Source organism: Eleutherodactylus coqui, chromosome 1 (genome assembly GCF_035609145.1).
Source record: "Eleutherodactylus coqui strain aEleCoq1 chromosome 1, aEleCoq1.hap1, whole genome shotgun sequence".
NCBI lineage: Eukaryota > Metazoa > Chordata > Amphibia > Anura > Eleutherodactylidae > Eleutherodactylus > Eleutherodactylus coqui.
In genome coordinates this window covers 384,704,043-384,727,548 of record NC_089837.1, presented here as the reverse complement: position 1 = coordinate 384,727,548, position 23,506 = coordinate 384,704,043, and the positions used below count along the sequence as shown (strand labels likewise).

At 42.3% G+C, this 23,506-nt stretch overlaps 1 protein-coding gene across 4 annotated transcripts in view; it reads left to right on the top strand.

Moving 5' to 3' along the window:
• SLC9A7 (solute carrier family 9 member A7) overlaps window positions 1-13,508 on the top strand; it is an 88,424-nt gene extending 74,916 nt beyond the window's left edge. For 2 of the 4 annotated variants that reach the window (XM_066579428.1, XM_066579436.1), the window contains exons 13-17: window positions 67-126; window positions 3,776-3,839; window positions 6,616-6,698; window positions 9,441-9,546; window positions 12,301-13,508. In XM_066579428.1, coding sequence (XP_066435525.1) covers window positions 67-126; window positions 3,776-3,839; window positions 6,616-6,698; window positions 9,441-9,546; window positions 12,301-12,546 — 559 coding nt within the window. In that variant the 3' untranslated portion in view covers window positions 12,547-13,508. The remainder of the gene's footprint in view (window positions 1-66; window positions 127-3,775; window positions 3,840-6,615; window positions 6,699-9,440; window positions 9,547-12,300) is intronic. The other 2 variants (XM_066579452.1, XM_066579444.1) reach the window with 2 other exon arrangements.
• Window positions 13,509-23,506: the final 9,998 nt, after the last annotated feature.

Here is a 23,506-nt window from a genome sequence, read left to right as displayed (position 1 = left end):
TAGCTCAGTATTCCAGGCTGCCCATTCCACAACCTTCATTTTCATTTCATTCTTGTGCTGTACCAGAGTTGGTGACCATAACCCATCGTTGGAGGATGCGAACAATAGTCGTTGGCAGTATTTCAGGTGATTTTGGTTTCTGCCATGTGTAATTAACACTCAGCTTCTTGGGTACTATGCTTGAGGACTTTTCACTTTTTTTTCCTTGTCTGTGTGTTAACTTAGTCCACCATTTGCATTACCATTTATGTGCATTTGACACTGTCTTTGTCACTTTTTTCCAATTTTTTTTTTTGTGTTGTAACGTCACTGGTGTTCATGTCCAATTGTTTTTACGACAGGTTCCTTTATATCATTAATAGTTCTGTTGTCAGCAACCTACATTAAAATGTTAAACGTCATTTTATACAGTTTGTGAAAAAAAAAAAAAGCTCCTAGGAGTAGTTGTAGTTTTTGCTGCAGAACTCAACATGCCATTACATGTCGGGCAGATATGCAAATGATTAGAGTTGTGGTGTGATTAGATGAACAGTGTGGAAATGACAAAGCTGCATCGCAGGATGTGAAAAAGCAGTTTTTGGATTCCTGCATGCTGCTCAATAACCTCCTACTGCTAGACAAACAGGCTTGTCACCTATAAAAACGTTCTCAGAGGCTACTTGTGTGTAGTGGACCCCCTTTTTTTTCCCCGCTTGTGTAGAGCTTGTTGACCACTAGACGTGCATGTACAACGCAATCAAAGAGATTTTTCAGTTAGGAGTTTGAAAGGGGGTGCATGATTAGAATGCGAGAAACTGGATGGTTGTATTAACTAATTACACACCTTTCTGACCAGACTGTTAGGTGGATGCGTAAAGAAACGTACAAGGTGACGGGGCTCCGGACATCCTTGAGAGACCACTATTTTGTTGTGCGCCATTCAGAGACAGGTGGCACCATTATTACAGACCCATGTCGGAACCATTTCCAGGCACTTGGCTGACCGACATTTGGTCTCATGGCGCCCATTAAGTTTATTGCCTCTTGACAACCACCCACTGTCTCCTCTATTTGCAAGAGTTTTCATGAGCAACAAAACGGAACTCCTAGGAAGTTAAAACTGGTTATGTCACTGAAGACAACTTGGTTCAGTTTGGGTACTGATGGCTGTGTTCATGTCTGAAGACCTAGCAGTGAGCGCCTCAATCCTACCTTTGCTGGGGAGCAGCACACTACCCCTACTTCTGGTGTGATTTGTTCGGAAGTCCATCACATATGACAGTCGGTCACCCCTAGTAGTGGTACGAGGGACAATGACAGCTCAGCGATATGTTCAGGACATCCTGCAGTCACAGGTGTTCCTCTAATGGCGGCATCCAAGAGGCATTCTCAAGCACACTAATGCTCAGCTGCACACAACAAGTCTGTTGCAGGAATGTCTCCACAACATTGTTACACTTACGTGACCTGCCCGGTTGCCAGACTTATGGCCGATAGAAGCTGAACGCCAAATTCGACAGTTTGCATGATCTGGAGGCTCAGTTACAGCAAATTTAAACCCATATGTCACAGGATATGGAACCTGTATGCCTCCATGCCGCCCGTATCACATCTTGTATCCAAGCTAGAGGCGATACAGAAGGGTACTAGAGCCTCCGTGCCCATCTGTCTCACATCTTGCATCCAACTCCAGGCGGCCCAGCAGGGTACTAAAGCCTCCATGCCTGCCCATATCACATCCAATCTAGAGGCGGTGCAACAGGGTACTACAGCCTCCATGCCTGCCCGTATCACATCTTGTATCCAAGCTAGAGGTGGTACAACAGGGTACTAGAGCCTCGATGCCTGCCCGTATCACATCTTGTATACAAGCTAGAGGCGAACCCACACGGTTCTAGACCCTCCCTTCAAGTGTTCATTTTTCCACAATAAATTATCTTTTGCTCAGATATTGCAATTACTTATATCAACGCTGCAATCACACAGAACGTTTCATTCCATTCCAACAACCCCTAGGTGCTTTTTGACAACCAGTGTATATAAATATATTGTTGTTGTTGGAGAAAGCTTGTTGGCTGTCATACAGCGGCAAGTAAACGTGGATGAACTTCTTAAACTAACTGCATTTCTACATATCAATAATAAAATGTAGTCCGTTTCTCTGTCACAATTCTAGACAATCTAGCTGAACTAATAACACACAAATAGTTGCACCAGGTTCACTTTCTCTTGCAACTGTACATATGTACCATTTCAGTAATCAATGGCAAAGGGCATAGAAAATATGTTCAAACAGAAAATATTACAATACATGAATTTAAATAGTTGGATTCCATACATTTATCATTCTTTATGATGGATTATTAAGCCCATAATGTGATCTGTAAGGGCAGCATTGAATTCTCCTACAGTTTTTTCAAAAAGTCACTTTTTATATGTGAAATCCTGCCCAAACCAAGTCGTCCGTTAACCTGAGTAGTCTTACCAATAATGATTTTCCGAAATGCCTTTTTACATGTCACTTAGACTCTCTCACCTTCTTTTAGCCCTATAAGCTAGGCTTATGAGCTAAACGTAGGTGACCCGCTGAGTCTCTTTAACCTATTTTAATGTTTGTATTTCAACACCACTTTATCTTGATTCTTAATTATGTCTGCCATGCAAGTGACCTAAATCAAACTTCGAAGCAGGTCCCTTATATTGAAGCAAATAGTAAGTGGCAGACTGTGGTAACATTTTCTAAGTAAAAGCACTTAGTAGAAAGCTTGGCTATCTCCACACTGGCTGGCCTCCAACAACATGCCCTTCAGATCACATAAACTTCTCTTCGATAGGCCAACAATAGAGGCTCTGTAGTGAGATCAAGGCTCGCTTGTTTTCATGGTGTCTTAACCACTGATTTCAAATGAATGTAAAACTCTTTCCAATGAACTGTGTCATTCCACAGCTGCTATCTGAGAAGAATGGACACATTCCATTTATTCGCTCATAAAACAAATTACCTTCCTCTTGTGGGATCCTATCTGAAAAATACAAGCGCAACCAGCCCCTATCACAATTGTATCCCATATAAAGATCTCATAGACTGACACAACCTTACAACATTTACTTCTCCGTTTTACTGTAAAGTGGTCCTGCGCCTCATATTTACTGGGGCACACATATAAAATGGTCTTTGGTGTGAATTGTTGCTGTTAGGTCACAAGGTCTCCAAATTAAATGTGTCCCTTCATTTCTAGACTTTTTACTTTGTGTAGTTGTCACTGAGAGGTGACTTAGTGGAGAATGGTGAACACATTGATGTGTGTGATTTTCTATGACGTCCCATACTGAAATGTTTAAATACGTAAATGAGTAACCGCAATCCTTCAGTAACCTCAGATAGTTAACCTAGCACAGGAACATAGAAGTGCAGACGTTCAACAAAGCCAAACTTCCTCAAGTGTCTGCTTTTACGCTGCTGCTTCAGCATTTTTGTTTCCTGAAGATATTTGCTTTTCATTCTCCTCTGTCTTCTGTGCAGCTATGCAAAGTGATAGACAAAGGCTGCATAATCACTAATGCTTGCACTAATGAAATAATGGATGCATCTGTCTATGAATTGCTTCACGTGTGAAACCCTCATGGCTCATGCATATACAAATTCTGCACAGTAGTACGCAGTCTATTGGGGCGCTGTGTTATCCCCTAGATTGCTGGATTGTATGTGCTTGTGTGATTGCAGTGGCAAAAAGATTCACTAATATTTTATTATATTATATAATATGTAATGCTTTGTGCTCCAAATTTCTTTCAGGGTTGGTGTTGATCCGGATCAAGATCCTCCTCCAACGAACGACAGCTTTCAAGTTTTACATTCAGTAAGTTAGTAAAGCGTCAGTCTTCACAGTCAAATTACTTACACTGGAAATACATCTATATTTTAAACAGTGTTTAGTATTTATTGTTATAATATTGTAAAAATGTAGCAAGCTACTAAGTGATCTGGATTAAAGGGGTTGTCCTGCGCCGAAACGTTTTTGTTTTTTTTCAACCCCCCCCCCCGTTCGGCGCGAGACAACCCCGATGCAGGGGTTAAAAAAGAACACCGCACAGCGCTTACCTGAATCCCCGCGCTCTGGTGACTTCTTACTTACCTGCTGAAGATGGCCGCCGGGATCTTCTCCCTCGGTGGACCGCAGGGCTTCTGTGCGGTCCATTGCCGATTCCAGCCTCCTGATTGGCTGGAATCGGCACGTGACGGGGCGGAGCTACATGGAGCCCCATTGAGAAAAGAAGAAGACCCGGACTGCGCAAGCGCGTCTAATTTGGCCTTTAGACGCCGAAAATTAGGCGGGCTCCATGGAAACGAGGACGCTAGCAACGGAGCAGGTAAGTGAAAAACTTCTTAACTTCTGTATGGCTCATAATTAATGCACAATGTACATTACAAAGTGCATTAATATGGCCATACAGAAGTGTATAGACCCACTTGCTGCCGCGGGACAACCCCTTTTTAAGGCCAGTTCACACTGACGCTTTAGGGCTTTTGTCTCTGTTCCCTTTTTGTAGCAGAGAAATGGAATTAAAACTGAAACATAACAAAATGGAAGGAAATAAAGCTTTTAATTTTGGGGGTAAATCCAGTGAAGTTAATGGGGGTGAAACTGAAACAAGTTTATTAGTTTTATATAAGTTTCCCTGCTCTAAAAAAAACAGAACAGAGAGACAAACGCCCTAAAACGCAAGTGCGACCTGTCCTTCATCGCAATCGCATTCATATTTTTCTTTATTTTTTGCTACTTATGTAGTACTATATTCTTCAGAGTTGTAAGTATTCTCAAACACCAATCCATGTATCCATTGGGATGTATTAGACAAGGTGGTCAGCGCTTCAAACGGGTAAAATAGATTAAATTAGAATTGTATTAGAACTTACCCACGGGGGCAAGGAGGTCCAAAGAGAACAGAATGCCACACCTAGGGTCCCAGGTGGCTTTGAATAATCTGTGTAGATAATGATCCAGCGGATCATTATCTACACAGACTATTCAAAGGGAGATCAGTGGTCACCAACGGATTCCCTTCCAGAAGAGGACATCCACAAAAGCGGAGGGGGCGCATAGACACATATCCAATAACCAAATGAACTTGGTGATCTAATCAAAGTGAAATCTAGAAAAGCAAAAAATGCACAGTGTGCTCCGGGGCCTGTCAGTACATTAAAGAAAATATTTCCAAATTCTACTTGCTTCAACAGGGGGCAACTGATGATCAGAAACCTTCTAGCTTTGCTTGCAGAAGCACAAACTAGGTCAGATGAATAAGAGAATTATTTGGGCCAGGGTTTATTCAAAGCAGCACACACCAGGTGGGTTTTCCAAAATGCAATGCGTTTCGCTATATATATCTGGTAGTTTCATCAGACTATATCTTCTGAGGCAAATGGCATTAGTTTCATGTACGTAAATCACAGCTCTTCCTCCTTGGGGAGATCAGCGGTCACAGCTAAACAAGTCAGTGTTCCCATAAAATACAAACTGCGAGCATACAATTTATTAGGCTTCATAGATAAAATACTTTGTTTTTTTACTTTTGTCTTACGAATACATATTCTGAAAACTCAGTTTATTTGCATAACCACACCCCTCTGCATTTTAATCAAAAACACTAATTGATATAACAAAAACGCAAACTCATAAATACAACCCCTCTGTCAATAGATGTCACCCAGCGACCATGATATACCAAAAAAGAATCCCCCCCTTCCCCCCCCCCCCCAAATATCCCAATGCATAGCTGCAAACAGTGTACTTTTTATATGTACTTTTCAAGCATTTTTAGAATTTTTTTTAAGATCCTACTTGAATACATCTCGATGGCCTTATCTGGGTGATATATTCCCCTAACAACAAATCTATATCCATAAATCCATAATCGCCATCAGACCAGTCTACCAATATTCCTCACCCAAATGCAGGCGTGCCATCTAAAGTGTATCACAGGAGGCACAGGATGGCACTTTATGGGCCAAAACGCTTACGTGGCTATAACCTGGACTTAGAGCGCAAACACTGCACTCCACACCACCGGACGACACCGCAGCATATACATTATATATTTAATCAATACTGTATGATTTTAATTGCAAAGTAAAATCACAAAAATATATAAACTTTAGATATATTAAAAAGGATAAAAAATGAATAAAATATAAAGGTAGGTTCACAAGGCAATTCATAAAAGTGTATTCAAACCGTAGATCCAGTAATTTCCTTTGACGCAAGTGTGAAAATTCGCAATGTGGGATTTTCTAAATGGGGATGAGATGCATCCCACTGCAATACCTGTTGCGGAAAGCAGCAAAATGCCTGGATACACTGTATTTGGTATACTAGTTATTTATATTGGTACGGTGTTTATTAACCCGAACTGTTAGAACGTCTATTGTTCTTCCAACATTTGTAAGGCTGTAAGGTTACTCTAAAGGATGTACAATATACCTAGAGCCACAGTTTTAGAAATGTTTCACTTTATATATGTACTGGTCTCCTTGTTTAAAGGCTAGCATACAGTAGGGCATTGAATGTTTTTATATGGGATGTTGAATTAATTTTAGAGAAGTATTTAGAAATACCATATTTTTATGTCTTGTAGGACGGTGGAATTTCAAATGGAGTAAGTCGCACAAAGCAGGAAAGTGCCTGGATATTTAGGCTTTGGTACAGCTTTGATCACAAGTATCCTCTTTTATTTTGAATGATTTTTGCATTGTCATATTTGCTATATCGGTTTATTACCGTCTCACTGAACACCTTTCCAACATGCAGAGTATCAGTGCTCCAGTATGAAAGAAACCGAGTACCTTTTAATTTAATAAATAAATGGCAAAATAGTTTGGGTAATACAGAATACTGATTCCTCCAAGCCTGAACTGACTGCCAAAGGCACTTCCAGGTAAGCGTTTATAATGATTGTAAATCAGTTCATATAGTTAAGGCCCTTTTAGACAACGATTTTCACTCAAAAATCGCTCGAAGCCGTCTTTTGAGCGATAATTGTTGCGTCTAACTGACACTGTGCAATTCTCGTTAAGCTGTCGCTGATCTTTCAGCGTGCTAAAAGATCAGCGATCAGTTATCAGGATTTCACAGTGGGATACAGCTGATATTATACTTTCAGCTGTATCCTGCTCCCTGATGACAGGCAGGGTATGAAGAACAGAGCGGTCCAGCTCTGTTCTCCATACCCGCTCGGAGCGCTCAGCGGTATAACAGCTGGGCGCTGCGAGCAGGGAACAGCTGGATGCAGAAGACAAGTGGGGAAAAGAATGTGTACAAAAGTCCTCTAACAATCATAGCAATCGCATGCAGTAATTTATGTGTTTAGCTTTGTCGAGCCCTTTCAGTTCCTGCACGGTTTTCTGTATTGCTTCAGGTTCAGAGATTTCGGCACTCGCCGACACATCGTTCACAATGCACCAACTTGCTGGGACAGTCTCTAAATTTGTTTTTGAGGGCTTAGGCTGGATTCACACAGGGCGGATTTGCCGCGGTTCTGCCGCAGCAGATCCGCCCGCGGCCGCTAATCTCGGGGTTAGCCAGCCATGTGGACGAGGTTTCTCAGAAACCTCGTCCACCCGGGACGGCTAATCCGCTGCGGTAAATCCGGTTGAAGCTGCGGCCGCCGCAGCCGCGGTTTCAAAAGAAGCAGCATGTCTGTTTACAGTCGGTTTTTTGTTTATTTATGTTACGGCCGCGCTCTCCACTATGGGAGAGCCGGCCGCAACGGAAAAGCATGCGGTCGGACCGCTTCAAAGCCGCCGCGGCTTAAACCGCGCCGGTTCTCTCGGCGGAAATCTCGCGGTTTTTGCTGCGGCCAAACCGCGAGATTTCCGACGAAAATACGCCCCGTGTGAACCCAGCCTAACTATTCGCTGTTGCAGGAAAAGCACTGTGGGGCAGATTTATGAAGGTTATCTAAAAAAAAACAAAACCCTGTTTGTTGTCCATAGGAACCAATCAAAGCGCAGCTTTTAATTGCTTACTGATGTAAAATCAAAGTTGCACTGTGATTTGTTGCTATGCAACGAACTGGTTTTTTTTTGGTTGTTTTTTTTTTAAGAACACTTTGATAAGAGTGTAGTACTGGGTTCAGAGGTGTGCTATTTTTCCATGGAACACCTTTTATAGCTTAAAGCTTCTGAGCCCCAATGCAAAACTTAACAAGGGCCATTTAACCAATATTAACAGCCAGAGGTGTAACTTGAAGCTCCTGGGCCCCAATGCAAAACCTGTAACAGGGCCCCCAACTATAATGGTTTATTCATAGTACTGGGCTCCCTATACGGAGAAGAGAAGCCTTATGGGCCCCCTAAGGCTCCTGGGCCCGGGTGCAACCGCATCCCCTGCATCCTCTATAGTTACGCCAGTGGTAACAGCGAAGATGGCTATTACCATGGGATGTCGTCATATTACACTTGTACTGCCCATTTATATTACTGCAGTTCTCTTAAATAGGCAAGACTGTGGTCTCATAAAGCACCAGGGATCCAGGAGTGACTTCAGCCAGGTGTAACTACAGTCAAACCTTTAGTCTCGTTGGCAATCCGTCCAAAAGCAATCGGCTAGACTTGAAACCAATAAAACTTGAGTCAAGTATTTCCATAGGAATCAATGTAAATCCAATTAATTTGTTGTAGACATTCCAAAGAACACCCCAAACCACATTTTTGTACAGCGTTTAGCGCTGCTTTTTCAGCGCAGAGCTAAACGCTGTACAACGCTCCCTTTCATTTTAATGGCGCTGTTCACACAAGCATTTTTGGCCCTGCGTCGCCCATTGAAATGAATGGGCAGCGGTTTCAGTGCTGCCGAAAACGTAGCATAACTTGGTACTGAGTTTTTGGCAGCACTAAACGCCCCAGCTGCACTACCTGAGAGAAAACCTAAATCAATATCCCCTTACTGGTGCTGTTGGTATCCCGGGGGCCACTCTCCAGACCTCCATGCAGGCTGATGGGCACTTGTCAAGCCGGTAGAGCATTTTGCTAGTGACGGGGATTGAAATTGCCTGCCTCCAGCAAAAGATTGCTCTGATTGGCTGAGTGACAGCCCGCTCAGCCAATCACAGCCAGCGCTGGATGCTCCAATCACAGCCATTTACCCATGAATGGCTGTGCTTAAAGTAATCCATGAATGGCTGTGATTGGATAGTAAAGTCACGTGGGCCGGCGGCCACCATTGAGACTACAAGCAGGCAACTAAAGTAGAGGCAAAATTCTGCGTTAAAAAATCAACGAAACGGGAAAGCGGCAAAAGGAGGCAATGAAAGTAGAGGTATGACTGTAGTTTAGACAAGTATGTGTTTCCTGACTAGCCTTGGTTAAGGGGGGGAGGGGTGGAAGGGTACTTGTGTTTAGTTTTCTTTTCAGTTTGCAGTCACCTTTTAAGAAAATAAAATCCTTAATTTTGAATAATAAGCTACTTGAAGCCAATGCTGACACACAGCGGCCCTCCATTAATTTCAACGTTGCCCAGCTGGTGTGGTTTGGTGGCCAGGTGTTTTACAAGTCCACAGGTTTATAATGTAAGTACATGAACAGGTAAGGGTGCTATTACAGTCATGCTAACGCTCGTGATCTAGAGCTAATTGCAGCCTACATCTTCACTTGTGCTTGCTATCAGCGGCCGCTAGCGCTAGTCAACTCTTCTCCATTGTTAATATTAATAATGGGCAACATCTCTATTTCCATATATTATATAATATAAGAATCCTCAATCTTTATGGCAGACAGTTACTTTATTTTAACATCTGAGCATCCCATTACACACATGGAACAAGTTAAACAAAGTGACATGTCTGCTTTGCTGCTTTCCTTTGGAGGAAGAAGTGACACAATTTGTTAAATGGCGTATCTAGCAATTTCCACATTCACCAAGTGATGTGGACCATCTTTCTTTTATGATAAGTACATGAATTGTGCTAAAGGACCAACTCTAGCAGGTAAAATGTCCTGTCAAAAAAAGAAACGTTTACTTATCAAAAAAAGTGCATGGTCGAGAATTGATCTGTGGCCGCCACCGTCATCTCACTGGCATGGATGTGCCTGTTACACTTGCTTTGAACAAATGTGGAGATTAACACCTTTTGGTTGTGTATTAAACCTATTTGGGCCCCCTTTGCTTGTTCTTTGTTTTTTAATTTTTTGTACATAATTTTGCAGGCAGCCATCTTGCCTGAGCTGCTGATTTGGGTATGTTATGAGCAACCAGTTTCTAATGCCCATGTAGCACAAATTCAGAGATTTGTGTCACATGGGCATTAGAAACTGGTATCGGGAGATGACTCAACTTCTATGAGAGAATGTAATAGGTTTCCTATGCAGAGTCCTTATATAGGGTAGGTAGGAAGTGAGCTGTGATCATCACCTATTGTAGATGCCATCTATACATTGGTGTTCCTTTTCATTGTACTGCTGTCTGCCATGATAGGGAGATGACACCTGAAGAGCGACTTTTATAGAACAAGAAGTGTAAGTTTATTTGAAAGATTATTTTGGCGTGTAGAAGGAACTTTAGAATGGCCAAAAGATTAAAAGATTTAGCAACATATTTGCATAAAGTGTTAATAGTTTTAATCATCTTCTTTTGCGTGTAAAAGGACCTTTAATCATCATCATCCTTTTCCTCCATGAGTTGTTTGCTCAGCTGGATGTGTGTTAAACACATACCCAGCTGAGTAAGCATCTGGCTGGCAGATTCCATTGTTCTCCTCTCCCCAGATTGCACAGTGTACTTATTATGTATGCAAAGCAAAAACAATCAGTACACTGTTAAGGCCCATTTAGACAACGATTATCACTCAAAAGATATCTTTTGAGTGATAATCGTTGTCATTTACATCGCAAGATGCTCGCTCAAACGTTGAGCGATCACTTTGCGCTCTGGAGGATGCAGAAAACAAGCAGGGGGTCCGCTTGTTTTCTGCATCCAGCTGTTCCTTGCTGGGAGTGCCTGGCTGTCATACACCCGAGCACTCCCAATGTAGGATGCAGCGGACAAGCAGGGGACTTGTCTTCTGCATCCAGCTGTTCCCTGCTGCGAGCGCCTGGCTGTTATACAGCCGAGTGCTCGGGGGAGAGGATGCAGAATACAAGTGGGGTGTCCCCGCTTGTCTTTTGCATCCAGCTGTTTTCTGCATGGAGCACCCGGCTGTTATACAGCTGAGAGCTCCGTGCGGGGATGGAGAACACAGCAGCGTTCTTCATACCCCACCTGTCATCATGGAGCAGGATACAGCTGAAACAATAGTATCAGCTGTATCCTGCTGTAAATCCCTGATAAGGCTCATCGTCCTCTTTCAGCACGCTGAAAGACGACGATGAGTGCTGGTTTAATGAAAATTGCACAATTTTAGTGCAGTTGGACACAACAAATATCGCACAAAAGATGGCTTTGAGTGATTTTTGAGCGATAATCGTATCTAAATGGGCCTTTATCTTGCAGTCTTTTGAAAGATGAATGAAATTCATTCAAATAGAACTAATTTGCTCAGTCTTTCAGTGGCTGAACGATGAAGTTCATGCAGGCTAAAATCCATAGTTCAAACAAAAAGTGCACGATACCCGCATTTACATGTAACAATTATCGCTGACTTTCAGACGTTTGGACAAAGTTTGAGCAATAGTCATTGCATGTAAAAGGACCTTTTAGAGACCTTTTACACTAAATGGTTATTATTCAGATACTTGCTGGATCATGGGAAGCTGGATGTTAGTTCAGTGTAAATGCCTGCACAATCTGAAGAACAAACTATAATTCATTCGTCGTTCTGAGCCTGCAGGCATAAAAGTCAGACGATTGGTCTGTGCAAACAAGTAGTCGTTCATCTAGAAACGACTGCCTGCTTACTGTGAATGGAAGCGGACAGGTCGGACCGATCAGCAGCCTCCTCGCCTCCATTCACTGAGCAATAAACGCTCCCGTGTGAAAGCATGTAATTCGCAGTTCGTAGGCCCCAATGTGAAATCTGTAAAGGGCTCCCTACCTACTATTAGCCATTTAGAGTACTGTCTCTCTTTACAGCAAAGGGGCTTTTCAGCTCCCTCAAGTACCAGAGCCCAAGTGCAACTACCTGCATGCCCTGTAGCTACACCCCTAGCTCGGTGGCCAGGATGAATATTGCAATATTACAGGGCGTTTTTTGTTTTTTTTCCTTTTAATACAAATCCATCTAAATCATGTGGTCAATCTAAATTTGGTCAAAACTAGACTTTCAAATTTTTAAAGTCCTAGCCATCTGATTTTCAGTCCATTAAAAGCTTTGTTTAATTCTAAACAGAACCCGGAGCAGCTGAGGGAAGACGATGCAGATTTCATACTTAATGATGGTGACCTGACATTAACATATGGGGACACCACCATAACGGCTAATGGTTCCTCTGGTTCCCACACAGCCACCACAAGTCTGGATGGTAGAAGAACAAAAAGCAGTTCAGAGGAGGCATTGGAACGTGAACTTGGAGGAGACTACGAGATCACAAACAGGGGAACCCGACTAGTATTTCCTCTGGAAGAGAATGCATGACATCAAGCGCAAGTAACACAATGGAAGGAAAGATGTACGACCATATGTGGTACCAGAAGCATCTCAGGCCCAGTGTGGTGGTGAAGAGTTGGGTGCAGTTCACACACTAGAAATAGGACCATTCCTGTGGTACTGTCGGAGAACACACAAGACTTATTTTAATTCCTCGTCCAATATGGAAAGTGGGATTCTTTAGATATGGCACACAAATCTGCAATATAATTTGGCTGTGGATCTATCGCTGCCTGCTCCTCTCCTTTCCAGTAGAAACCTAAATTGCTTAATCTTAACTATATATTTATAAGGTAAATGTGACTGCTTTAGCCTATCCTGTTTAACTAGCCGCTTTCTTTAATAGCAAGGAGAAGCCTCTTTTGGAAAGTGCCTGTCATTTAAAGAGCGAGTGGCAATGTTCTGGTGACTGTCAGCGTTAACTGAGATTTTTACAATTCTTGTACTATATGGTATATAGCATCTGAACTGCATGATAACATGGACAGTTTACATAAAGAATAAGATTATTTTTGGTTTTTCTATGATTTTGTATATTCAGGTTAATGTATGTTCTAAATGAAGCATGGCTAATAAATGTAAAGTTGTATGTAGAGACGTAATCTTACATGTTCACAGATATGTCCTCGGCTAGTGAGTCCAAGCAGTGCACAACTCCATGTCTTATGTTTGTTCATCGAAGCGCTGCCCTTCCTACATAGTTATGTGTTCCAAATTCTGAGCGCAAGCACAACTGCTTAAGAAGCAATTTTACCATAGCATTAAAGAGCAGAACAAATGACCTACCTGTGAAGACTGCCACGTGGAAGAAGCTTGAAATGTAACATTTTCTTCATGTCTTGTGTTTCATCTAGGTCTACTGTAATTATCCAAGTGCAATATTTCTAGACCTGCAAACTGACATGAAATTGTACATGACAATTTATTAAAACAGTTGCTTTAAATGCTTACTAATTGACTTCATCCTTTTTTAAGTGCATAAAAGTAAAATAACACAAATCACTCAAACCATTCCTGTAATCCGTATTTAAAGAGGTTATCAAATTGTACGTTAATTATAGTCTATTCTTAGGATAGGTCATCAATAGTAAATCAGTGTGGGTCTGTCACACGGGACCTTTGCTGATCAGTTGTTTTTACAGAGTCAGTGTGATCGTGCACTGAGCAGATTTCTACAAGAAGCAGACAGCTCCGTTCCAACTGCTCTGGCCAGGCTTTGTATTACAGGCAAAGTTTCCATTCACTTTAATTAGAGCTTGGCCTGCAATACCAAGCCTGGCCACTGCAGGGTAATCAGAATTGTCTGCTTCCTACAGAAACCACTCAATGCTTGAGCGGAGCAGCACTGCTAACAGCTGATTGGCAGGGTTGGACCCACACTAATCTACTATTGATAACCCAGAGTATAGGCCATCAGTGGTTTACAACTGAACATTCCCCTTAAGGAGCCTGCCGAGTTTTTAATGTCTAGTGTTCACTTTGGATGAATCTTAAGGAAGAGACCGAAAGGAAGCCAAAGGGACACTATCTGGTGTAGTATATCCAAGATTATCTGGTAAAACAAAGTTGAAACTGGTAATACACTCACCTGCCCGAAGAAGACTCCAGTTTGGAGTTGAAACACGTTGCCTGTGTTAGAAAATAAAGATTGTGCTTTGGGAGGTAAACCTGACATTACGTACATGTGCTAACGTCTCCTGAGCGGTGCATATTCACTGCTTGTGTTTTGTATGGTTCATAGTGTTCACTTCTGGTATTGGGTGTATGAATAAAAAATGGTAAAATGTATATAGCAACACTGAAATTGAAAAATATATATGGGTGCACTCCTCACAAGGCGCTTGATCCAAAGCTCCAAAAAAGTCCAAATCCAATTAAATAAAGGGAGACAGCACATTAATTATGCAAAGACCATTTATATAAAAATTCATACACAATGTGAAAAAGTGATAGATATGAGATGCTAAAAAATACATAATCTACTGCTTTAAATGTGCTGGTAGGTGCATCACCTGATACGGCTTCCTAATTCTAAAAATGTAATGGGAAATACAGCTGTGAAGGAATTCATATGAATAGAGGTAAAAAAAAAAAAGTTAAGGTGGTTTCATACAAAACTTTTTTTTTTAAATAAAATACTTTTTTATTTGTGGCAATTTTTTAAGAAATTGAAATTCCAAATACTTGCACTTCTTCTTGCTTGATTCATTTCTGACTTTGGCTTAAAAAAGAAACCATGCAACGATGTGTTTTTCACTACATTGTGTGACTCCAGACTAAAGGTACTTTATACATGTGGTGATTATTGCTGGCTGCAGATGGGGCCCCGCATAACATCACTTGTTTGTTGGAGTCACTCGGTGTTTAGCTCACCTGAAAACCAAAAGACTGTTGACCCGTGTAAACAGAAATGGCTCAATCTTTGCAGGACTGCCTGTTTACGGTGAATGGAGGAGGTGGGCTGGAATGATCCCCGGCCTGCTCTGCCTCCATTCACAGAAAAACTATAGCTCCGGTATAAAAGTAGTGATGGTCGCTGTTGTGGCTGTTGGTCCCTTTTTCATTCTCATTGTTGTCCAGTATAAGGGCAGAGTAATGAAAGTGATGGCAGTGCCTGATCTATATATGTGAGACACCAATAGCTCTTTACAGACCAATTGATTATCATGGAGTCTGTCGAGTTTCTGTCGTTGTGAGGGGGGGGGGGGGAGGGGTTGCATGCAGTAATATTTGTTTCTGGTAAATCTTTGACGCATTTGAGACTTCTGACAAACTTTGGCGTAGACGTAAACAAGGCCACACGCATAAGCCAGAATACTGCTAGTTAAAAATGATCTAGTGCATTTTTAATTTCTGTAATTGCTTTTGCTATCCCTATACACACTTACTACAAATCTTCTTGATTTTGTAACGCTCAAAAATCACGTATATTAACACTCAGACACATCATTTTGAGATCAATTGAAACAAACTCAATTTTTTTATTTAGCAAATCTGTAACTGTCCTTGTTGCCCATAGCAACCAATCGCAGCGCAGCTTTCATTTCTCAAGCTGCTGAGGTAAAATGAAAGCTGCTGTGCTGTGATTGGTTGCTATCTTACAGTTTTGCTAAATGAGGCCCAAAAGGTTTTGTTCTCCTTTAGTTGGCACTATGGGGGATATGAGGCAAAATGATTGCCAGGGAAGGAGAGTGTTTTGTGTCCTCTGTTTTCCCCCTTTACCAGTCTGTATCGCGTGCAATGTCCTTTTGGACCGAAGTTTGGTCAAGATTTACCCAGTGGGTGCATAATACGTAAGGGATACCCCAATTTTAGGGAAAAAGTTAAATCCGTAAGGAAAACTTATCTGGCCATCCACTAATAAGTGTGGAAACAGTGGAGTGTGTCCGTACAAGTTCCAGTCAAAGTCCTCAGAACTCCACCGTCGGAGCAAGCAGAGAATTGCGCAAACTTCTGCAATGTTATCACTACCGATTACACTTGTTACCGGTCCTGAAACAGAACAACAGAGCGCGGCGACCGGCTGTCTGTGAAAGTATGCAAACTAATGGAAAGCGATGGTTTCATGGAATCTTTAGTGTTTAGTGATGAAGCTGCTTTCTACCTTTCAGGCACAGTTAACAAACGTAAAGTCGGACTCTAGGTGTCGGCAAACACACATCAATGTGGAGCATATACGCGACTGCCCCAAAGTGAATGTGTTTTGTGCTAGAACTTGTAGAAAAGTGTAGGAAATTTTAAACAATTCTCCCACCCCTCAAACAGATTTGACATGCAGGTTATGACAATAGTGAACAACTTCCTTGGCTGTCACGTTCCCCAGGCTTTAGGTCTTGTGACTTGTTTTCTCTTGTGAAGTGTTAGTCTACATACCGCCCAACATGCATGATCTGCGAGTACACATCACAGAAATCATTGTATCAGTGAATGGTCATACACTACTACATGTAGGGCAGGTACTTGACTACAGGCTTAACATGTGTCCAGTGCCAAAGGGGGCTCACATTGAACGCCCCTGATGTGGTAAACATTTTTGATCTGCCATAAGACTGAGTTTATTTCCTTTTTTACAGAAAATCTTAAGTATCTGAGCGTTAATAAAGGTGACTTATGAGTGTTTCAAATTGAGAAAATTTGTAATAACACTATTTTGTAAGCATTTAAACATTTCACTGCTTGCACTGCTTCCTTTTCCTTAGACATAAATGATGTTCTCTAATGCACTTTGCAGTTCAGAGAATTACCAGCCTCCATGCCTATTTTTTGTGTATATTCATACATATTACCTCTATGATGTCCAAACAAGTACGTTTTTGTAGAGGTTATCTATTCTATTATTTAAAGGGGTTGTACCACGACAAACTTATCACCTTTCCATAGAATAGGTGAGAAGTCTGATCATTTGGGGACTTGCCACTGAGACCGTCTGCATCACTGCTAAACTCCCTCCCTCTTCTCTCCTCCTCCTCCACCACTTGCCCACTCTTTTTGTGAGCGAAGTTAAAAAAGTTTGTTTCATCTCCCCCCATGAATCATATCTGTAAGGGAAGATGAAATTATGTACCCAAGGACTCCGGATTTCTCTGTGGACCTTACCCTGGCTTCTGCGCTCGCGGCTGTCGCCAAAATGGCAGATGCATACGCAAAAGTCGCATATTGCCAGGATGCTTTAAAATCTCCCTGCTCCTGACTACCAAACGTAGATGAGAGCCTGGAGATTTTATAGGGGGCTGTGGTACACTGTCCCTGGTTACGTGATCGGTGCTATCCAATGAATAACGGCGATCATGTGAAAGTTTAAAATGTACCCCGATGGGATCTTTATCCACGGAGCTTTCCCCAACTTTGGAGCATGTGCCCGTCGGCAAAATGACAGATGTAAGCACAGAAGCTAGGGAGGGACCAGGAAATTTAAAGTCTCCTTGCTCCTGGCTACTAAAGGTAGCCGAGAGCCTGGAGCAGTGACCGAGGGACGCAGTGAGCGGTCTCCGGTCACGTGATCGCCGTTATCCAATGGATAAGGGCGATCATGTAAAAGTTAAAAAAAACTTGCAGTTTAATGCTCCTTTTGGTTTGGGCCCGTTGTGCATATGGACATAATATTAGGGCCACTATGGGTATGTTTCTGAACACAGGACAAATGGGGGGGATCCATTTTGGGGTGCAAGTCTTTATTCATATATGTGCTGTATAAAACTGTTTTAAATTTACGCAATTGCCAAAAAAATGAAAATCATAATTTTTTTTTCTTCTGCTTTGCTTAGATTTATTCAAAAAGATGTGGGTCAAAATACGCAGTATACCCCTAAATGAATTCTTTAAGGGGTCTAGTTTTCAAAATGGGGGTCATTTGTGGTGGTTCTCCTTTGTTTTGGCTCTACAAGTGGGGCCGAAAACACCTTCAAGCAAAATTTCTTTTCTGAAGGCCACTGGCTGCTGCTTTCATTTTGGGCCCTGTTGTGTATACGACTATAAGATTAGGGCCACAATGCGTATGTATGTAAACACACGACAAACGGGGGTATCCATTTTGTGGTGTAGATGCTCATTTTCATATGCACTATAGAAAAAAAATGTCTATTAGCAAAAATATGAAATTTTATTTTTTCTATTTTTAAATTTCCTTTATGCCTGGGAAAAAAAACTGGGGTCAAAATACTCCTGACACCCCTCAGTGAATAAATTAAGAGGTGTAGTTTTTAAAATGCGGTAAGTGAGCCTTTGCAATCTTGGCGTAGGAAAACAAAGTGTTCCTCAAAATGTTGAAAAGTAATGTTAAATTTGTACGTCTCCTAAATGGTTAAAAAACACTAAAGTTTTTCAAATGTGCATTCAGAATAAAATAAACAGATGGAAATGTCTTTTAAAAAATTTGTACAGTGTTTACATTTTCAACTGTAATCATTTTTTAAAAATTTTCCCAATTTTGGTACTTTTAATTCATAAACACAAATTCTATCTATTTTTACTACCTAAAGGCTGATTTAGACACAATGATTTTCGCTCAAAGCCGTCTTTTGAGTGATAATCGTTGGGTCTAACTGCACTGACATCGTGCAGTTTTCGTTAAGGAATCGGCCTTATCAAGAATTCATAGCGGGATACAGCTGATACTATTGTTTCTGCTGTATCCCGCTCCCTGAACACAGGCGCATATGAAGAACACAGTGGTCCAGCTGAGTTCTGCATACCCCACTCGGAGCACTCAGCTGTATAACAGCCGGGTGCTCCAAGAAGAGAACAGCTGGATGCAGAAGACAAGCGGCCCCGCTTGTCTTCTGTATACCCCGCTCGGAGCGCAGAGTGATCGCTCAGCATTTGGGTGATTACCTTGCGCTTTAAAGACACAATGATTATTGGCTGCAGGAGATTTATCTTAGTGCATACGACCTCTACCCCTGCACTCCTTACCACCCCCACCCTGTTTGCTTCTTAATAACTGATTTCCTGTGTTCCCCCATGCCTTATCTCTTCCCCGCCCCCATTGTACCTCCTGTATCCCCCCCACTCTGTTTGATCCAAACTGATTGTAGATCATATGTAATTGTTGTATTGTCTGTGTTCTCCCGTGCTTGAAAGCTCTGCAGAATAAGTTGGCTTGGCACTATACAAATAAAGATTAATATTATCACTGATCGGGATCCATTGTTTGTGCAAGACCCAGCTACAGGAGGGAACCTTTAGAGCTAGTATGTTTTTTTGTTTTTTTTTTGCAGTGACCTTGTTCACAGAAAAGTGCAGTCTGCTAAGCTTTTCTATCTTGTTGTCCCCGCACATACTTGCTCCCGTGCTGCTGCACAGGAGCTAGTATCGTTAGCTCACAGTGGGGCGGCTGCATGAGATTTATCTTCTTGCGCTCCCCAGCCCCTCTCCATTGACTTTACATAGCGGTTGTTCAATACTGAAAGGCTGCCATTTACACTGAACGATCAGCTAATCATCCATCGTTTGTTGCATAAATGATGGACAATGAGCAGATTGCTGATCCCTCAGTATTAAACAGCCGCTATGTAAAGTCAATGGAGAGGGACGGGGGAGCACGAGGCGATAAATCTCCTGCAGCTGCCCCACTATGAGCTAACAATACTAGCATTCGTCCCATCTAAATAAGGTTTTAGTGTATCAGGTTGTGACATGCACTACTGTATACCTGATGCACCGAGAGCCCTGTACTGTATATGGGAACAACTGTGTCTGTAGTTGGTGTAGACACAGCTGGACTGCCCTGTACTGCTTTGCAGTATACTATGAAGATGGATTTCTCAGCCCTGTTTTCACCTAGTTGCATAGCTGAAGAGGAGTCTTGCAAGAAAAATGTACAGAAAAGTTGATAAAAGGTATTGCAAAAATGCTTTGAGTTGCCTGTTCTATACATTTGAAAAATTTGGAGTTACCCTTTATTTGCTGGGGACGCACGCACAGGATCCCCGGCGATCAACTGGATCGGTGATGTCTCGTTGAAGTGTAAGTGGCCTAGCTGGCTTCACTTTCACTGAAACCACACGTGGAAATGTAAAGGCTGTTTTAGCTCCCATTGGTGTCTGTCTACGTAAGGGTCATAGCTGCTGAATCCTATTTCCCCCAGACAAATGTCAAGTTCTCTCTGGTCTCTTGATATATCGGAATTTCGTCGGCCAACATAGACTGATCTTTGCTTCAGAGTGTCAGTATGATGGGTTGAACAATGTGAATGTGGGCCCTGGCCCAACAAATCACATCTACTGCGGAGATGAGACAACTAGAGACTTTCCTCATTATCTTCACTGTTGACCAGAAGTGCTGAATGAGATTTTTTTTTTCTTGATTCTGTCTTCTGACCGTGTCAATCGACGGGGAATTTAGGGTGAAGCCCAAGTACTATATTTCTTAAGAAGGCTGGAAATAAAACTTTTGAAAGTTGGCTAGAAGTCTGTGATGCTGTAGAACATTTTGAGAGATCTGCAGATACTTCTGTAGTAGATGTTATGGTGGAGCCTTGATTCAGGTGTCGAGAAACGGAATAGCAAAAATCCCTCTTTGCCTGAGGGCAGATATAAGTATGACATCGAGCTTTGTGAAATCCCTGAAGGCCGAAGCTTGGCAAGTAGAGAGACATTAACTGAAGTTGATGTATCTAGTGGTTGGACCTGACCGCTATCCTGAAGAACCGTTCATGTGCCTTAAGAATTGAATATGTAGATAAGCAGCTGCAAGAACTATGGTTGCATCAATTTGCTTCACTTTAGGAGATTTATCTCAGGAATTGGCTGTAGGTGGATCCAACTTGGACACCTCCTTGAATCTGCAACCTATGTTAACTTTTCTGGCTTTTTCTAGTTCATCTTGAACCAGGCTTTTAATAATGGATAAGTGGGATGTACTTTATTCTTTGTTGGTGGAAAACAATAAAGTGCCTCCTCCATCACTTTTCTCTCTTACTTTCCTTGCCATAGTCTGTTTTTTCCCCCTTCATGACCATGTTATAGGTAATAATCCTTTGGACCGCTATGGTGAGACTGATCAGAGGAGAGGACTGTATAAAAAGAACCTTCGAGAGGAAGAATAAGCAGAAGGCATCCTCTTCAAGGACCGTTTCCCAGTTCACTAGCCAAGCGAGCTCTTTCCATGGCCTGCAGCAGATCACCAGCAGAGCACGCTCTGACCGGTAGTGAACCAGTTCTCCAATGCACTTTAAGAGAGCGCTCTCCTTTTTTAAATTTCTCTGTACAGACTTCTTCAAGATGCTTCTGTGCTCGTTGTAGACAGGAATCTTGAATTCTTGTTCCCTTTAGTGGGAATTTCCGAAGGCTGTGACATCTGCAATAAAAGAATAAAGTCAAACTGACAGCTCCTTTGAATATCAGCAAAGAGTATGTCGCATAACACAGAACTGGATTCCATATAAGAGGGGAGCATCAGAATATTACATCTGCAAGGTCTTGCAAAATCTAAATGGAAAGTCAAAATCGCCAAGGATTCCTCTTCTCACTACGAGGGAGGAACCAGAGCTAGCACACACAATCATCGAAGAATAGCACAGAAGCAAAAGACAAACCTTTCTAACCTGGCACAGAACAAAAACTGGAAAGATACTGGATAAATAGAAAGCCCCCCAGATACATATATTGTGTGTAGTCATGCTTCCTAATAACTTTGAAGCAGAATACCCTGGCGGTATGAAAGTACTCACACTGGTGGGCAGAGAGCCTAGTTGCCTGGCAGAGCGCGACTGTCTGTGAAGTACAATTTTGCGTTGCAGAGATTTCTAACTTCAATGTTAGAAAATTAGAGGAAGTGAACTCTTTTGCTTTGCCTTTCTCTCATGAGAAAAATCCAAAACAGGAATGTGCAAATGGATACCATATGTTTAGATCCATCTGCTCACTGACGAGAGCTAAACGGATGGAAAGTCAAGCATACGTTTTTATGTGCTGCCAAATGCAGCAGCAGCAGCAGCAGCCGCCTACGTATTAGGCAGTTTAATAAAAAAACAAACTATATGCAGATTTTAGGGTCTGGATACATATGTTTTAGCATATGCGCTCAGTATGTATACATCTAACAGAAGCTTGTGACAAATGCAATCCAATGACATCCTCAGAAATATTGCTAAAATCCGGACGTTCCTAACCATGGACACGCTAAAGACACTCGTCGCCCTTATCCACTCCTGAATCGACTACTGCAACTCGCTGTTCATTAGCCTTCCCCGCACCAGACTCTCCCCTCTCTAATCCATACTAAACGTGGCAGCTAGGCTCATTTTTCTATCCAGCCATTTCTCAGATGCCTCTGCACTATGCCAGTGATTGCATTGGCTGCCCATCAGCTGCAGAACTAAATTTAAACTCCTCAACCTCACCCACAAAGCTTTCCATCATATATCGCTTCCCTCCTGTCCATACACAACCCAGCCTGCACACTCCGATCCGCTAACACACTCAGACTAAACACCCCCCTAATGCTTGCCTACAGGACTTTACCAGAGCAGCACCCATCCTCTGGAACGCTCTGGCCCAAGGCATCTGAACATATCCTGACACACAAGACTTTAGACGTGCCTTAAAAATGCACCTATTCATGGAGGCAAACCAAATCTCCTGACCTAGTCCCCCTGCCCCTTCCCATGGCTCCCCACACCTTCCATCCTGCTTATCGCATACAACCTCTACCCTAGCACCTCCTTACCACTCCCACCCCGTTTGCTTCTTAACTGATTTCCACATGTAATTCCCGTAATGCCTGTGTCCCCCCCCCCCCCATCCCGTTTGTTTCAAACTGATTGTAGATCATATGTAATTGTTGTATTGTCTGTGTTCTCCCGTGCTTGAAAGCACTGCAGAATACGTTGGCACTATACAAATAAAGATTAATATTATCACTGATCAGGATCCATTGTTTGTGCAAGACCCAGCTAGAGGAGGGAAACTTTAGGGCTAGTATATGTTTTTTTTGCAGTGACCTTGTGTACAGAAAAGTGCAGTCTGCGAAGCTTTTCTATCTTGTTGAAAGAAAACTGCCACATATACTACCATAGCTCGAAAGTTTCCCCCCTCTAGCTGGGTCTTGCACAAACTGAGAAAGGTTATTAATAGAGATGAGCGAGCACCAAAATGCTCGGGTGCTCGTTACTCGGGACGAAATTTTCGCGATTCTCGAGGGTTCGTTTCAAATAACGAACCCCATTGAGGTCAATGGGCGACTCGAGCATTTTTGTATATCGCCGATGCTCGCTAAGGTTTCCATTTGTGAAAATCTGGGCAATTCAAGAAAGTGATGGGAACGACACAGAAACGGATAGGGCAGGCGAGGGGCTACATGTTGGGCTGCATCTCAAGTTCCCTGGTCCCAATATTAAGCCACAATAGCGGCAAGAGTGGGCCCCCCCCTCCCAACAATTTTTACTTCTGAAAAGCTCGCATTAGCAATGCATACCTTAGCTAAGCACCACACTACCTCCAACAAAGCA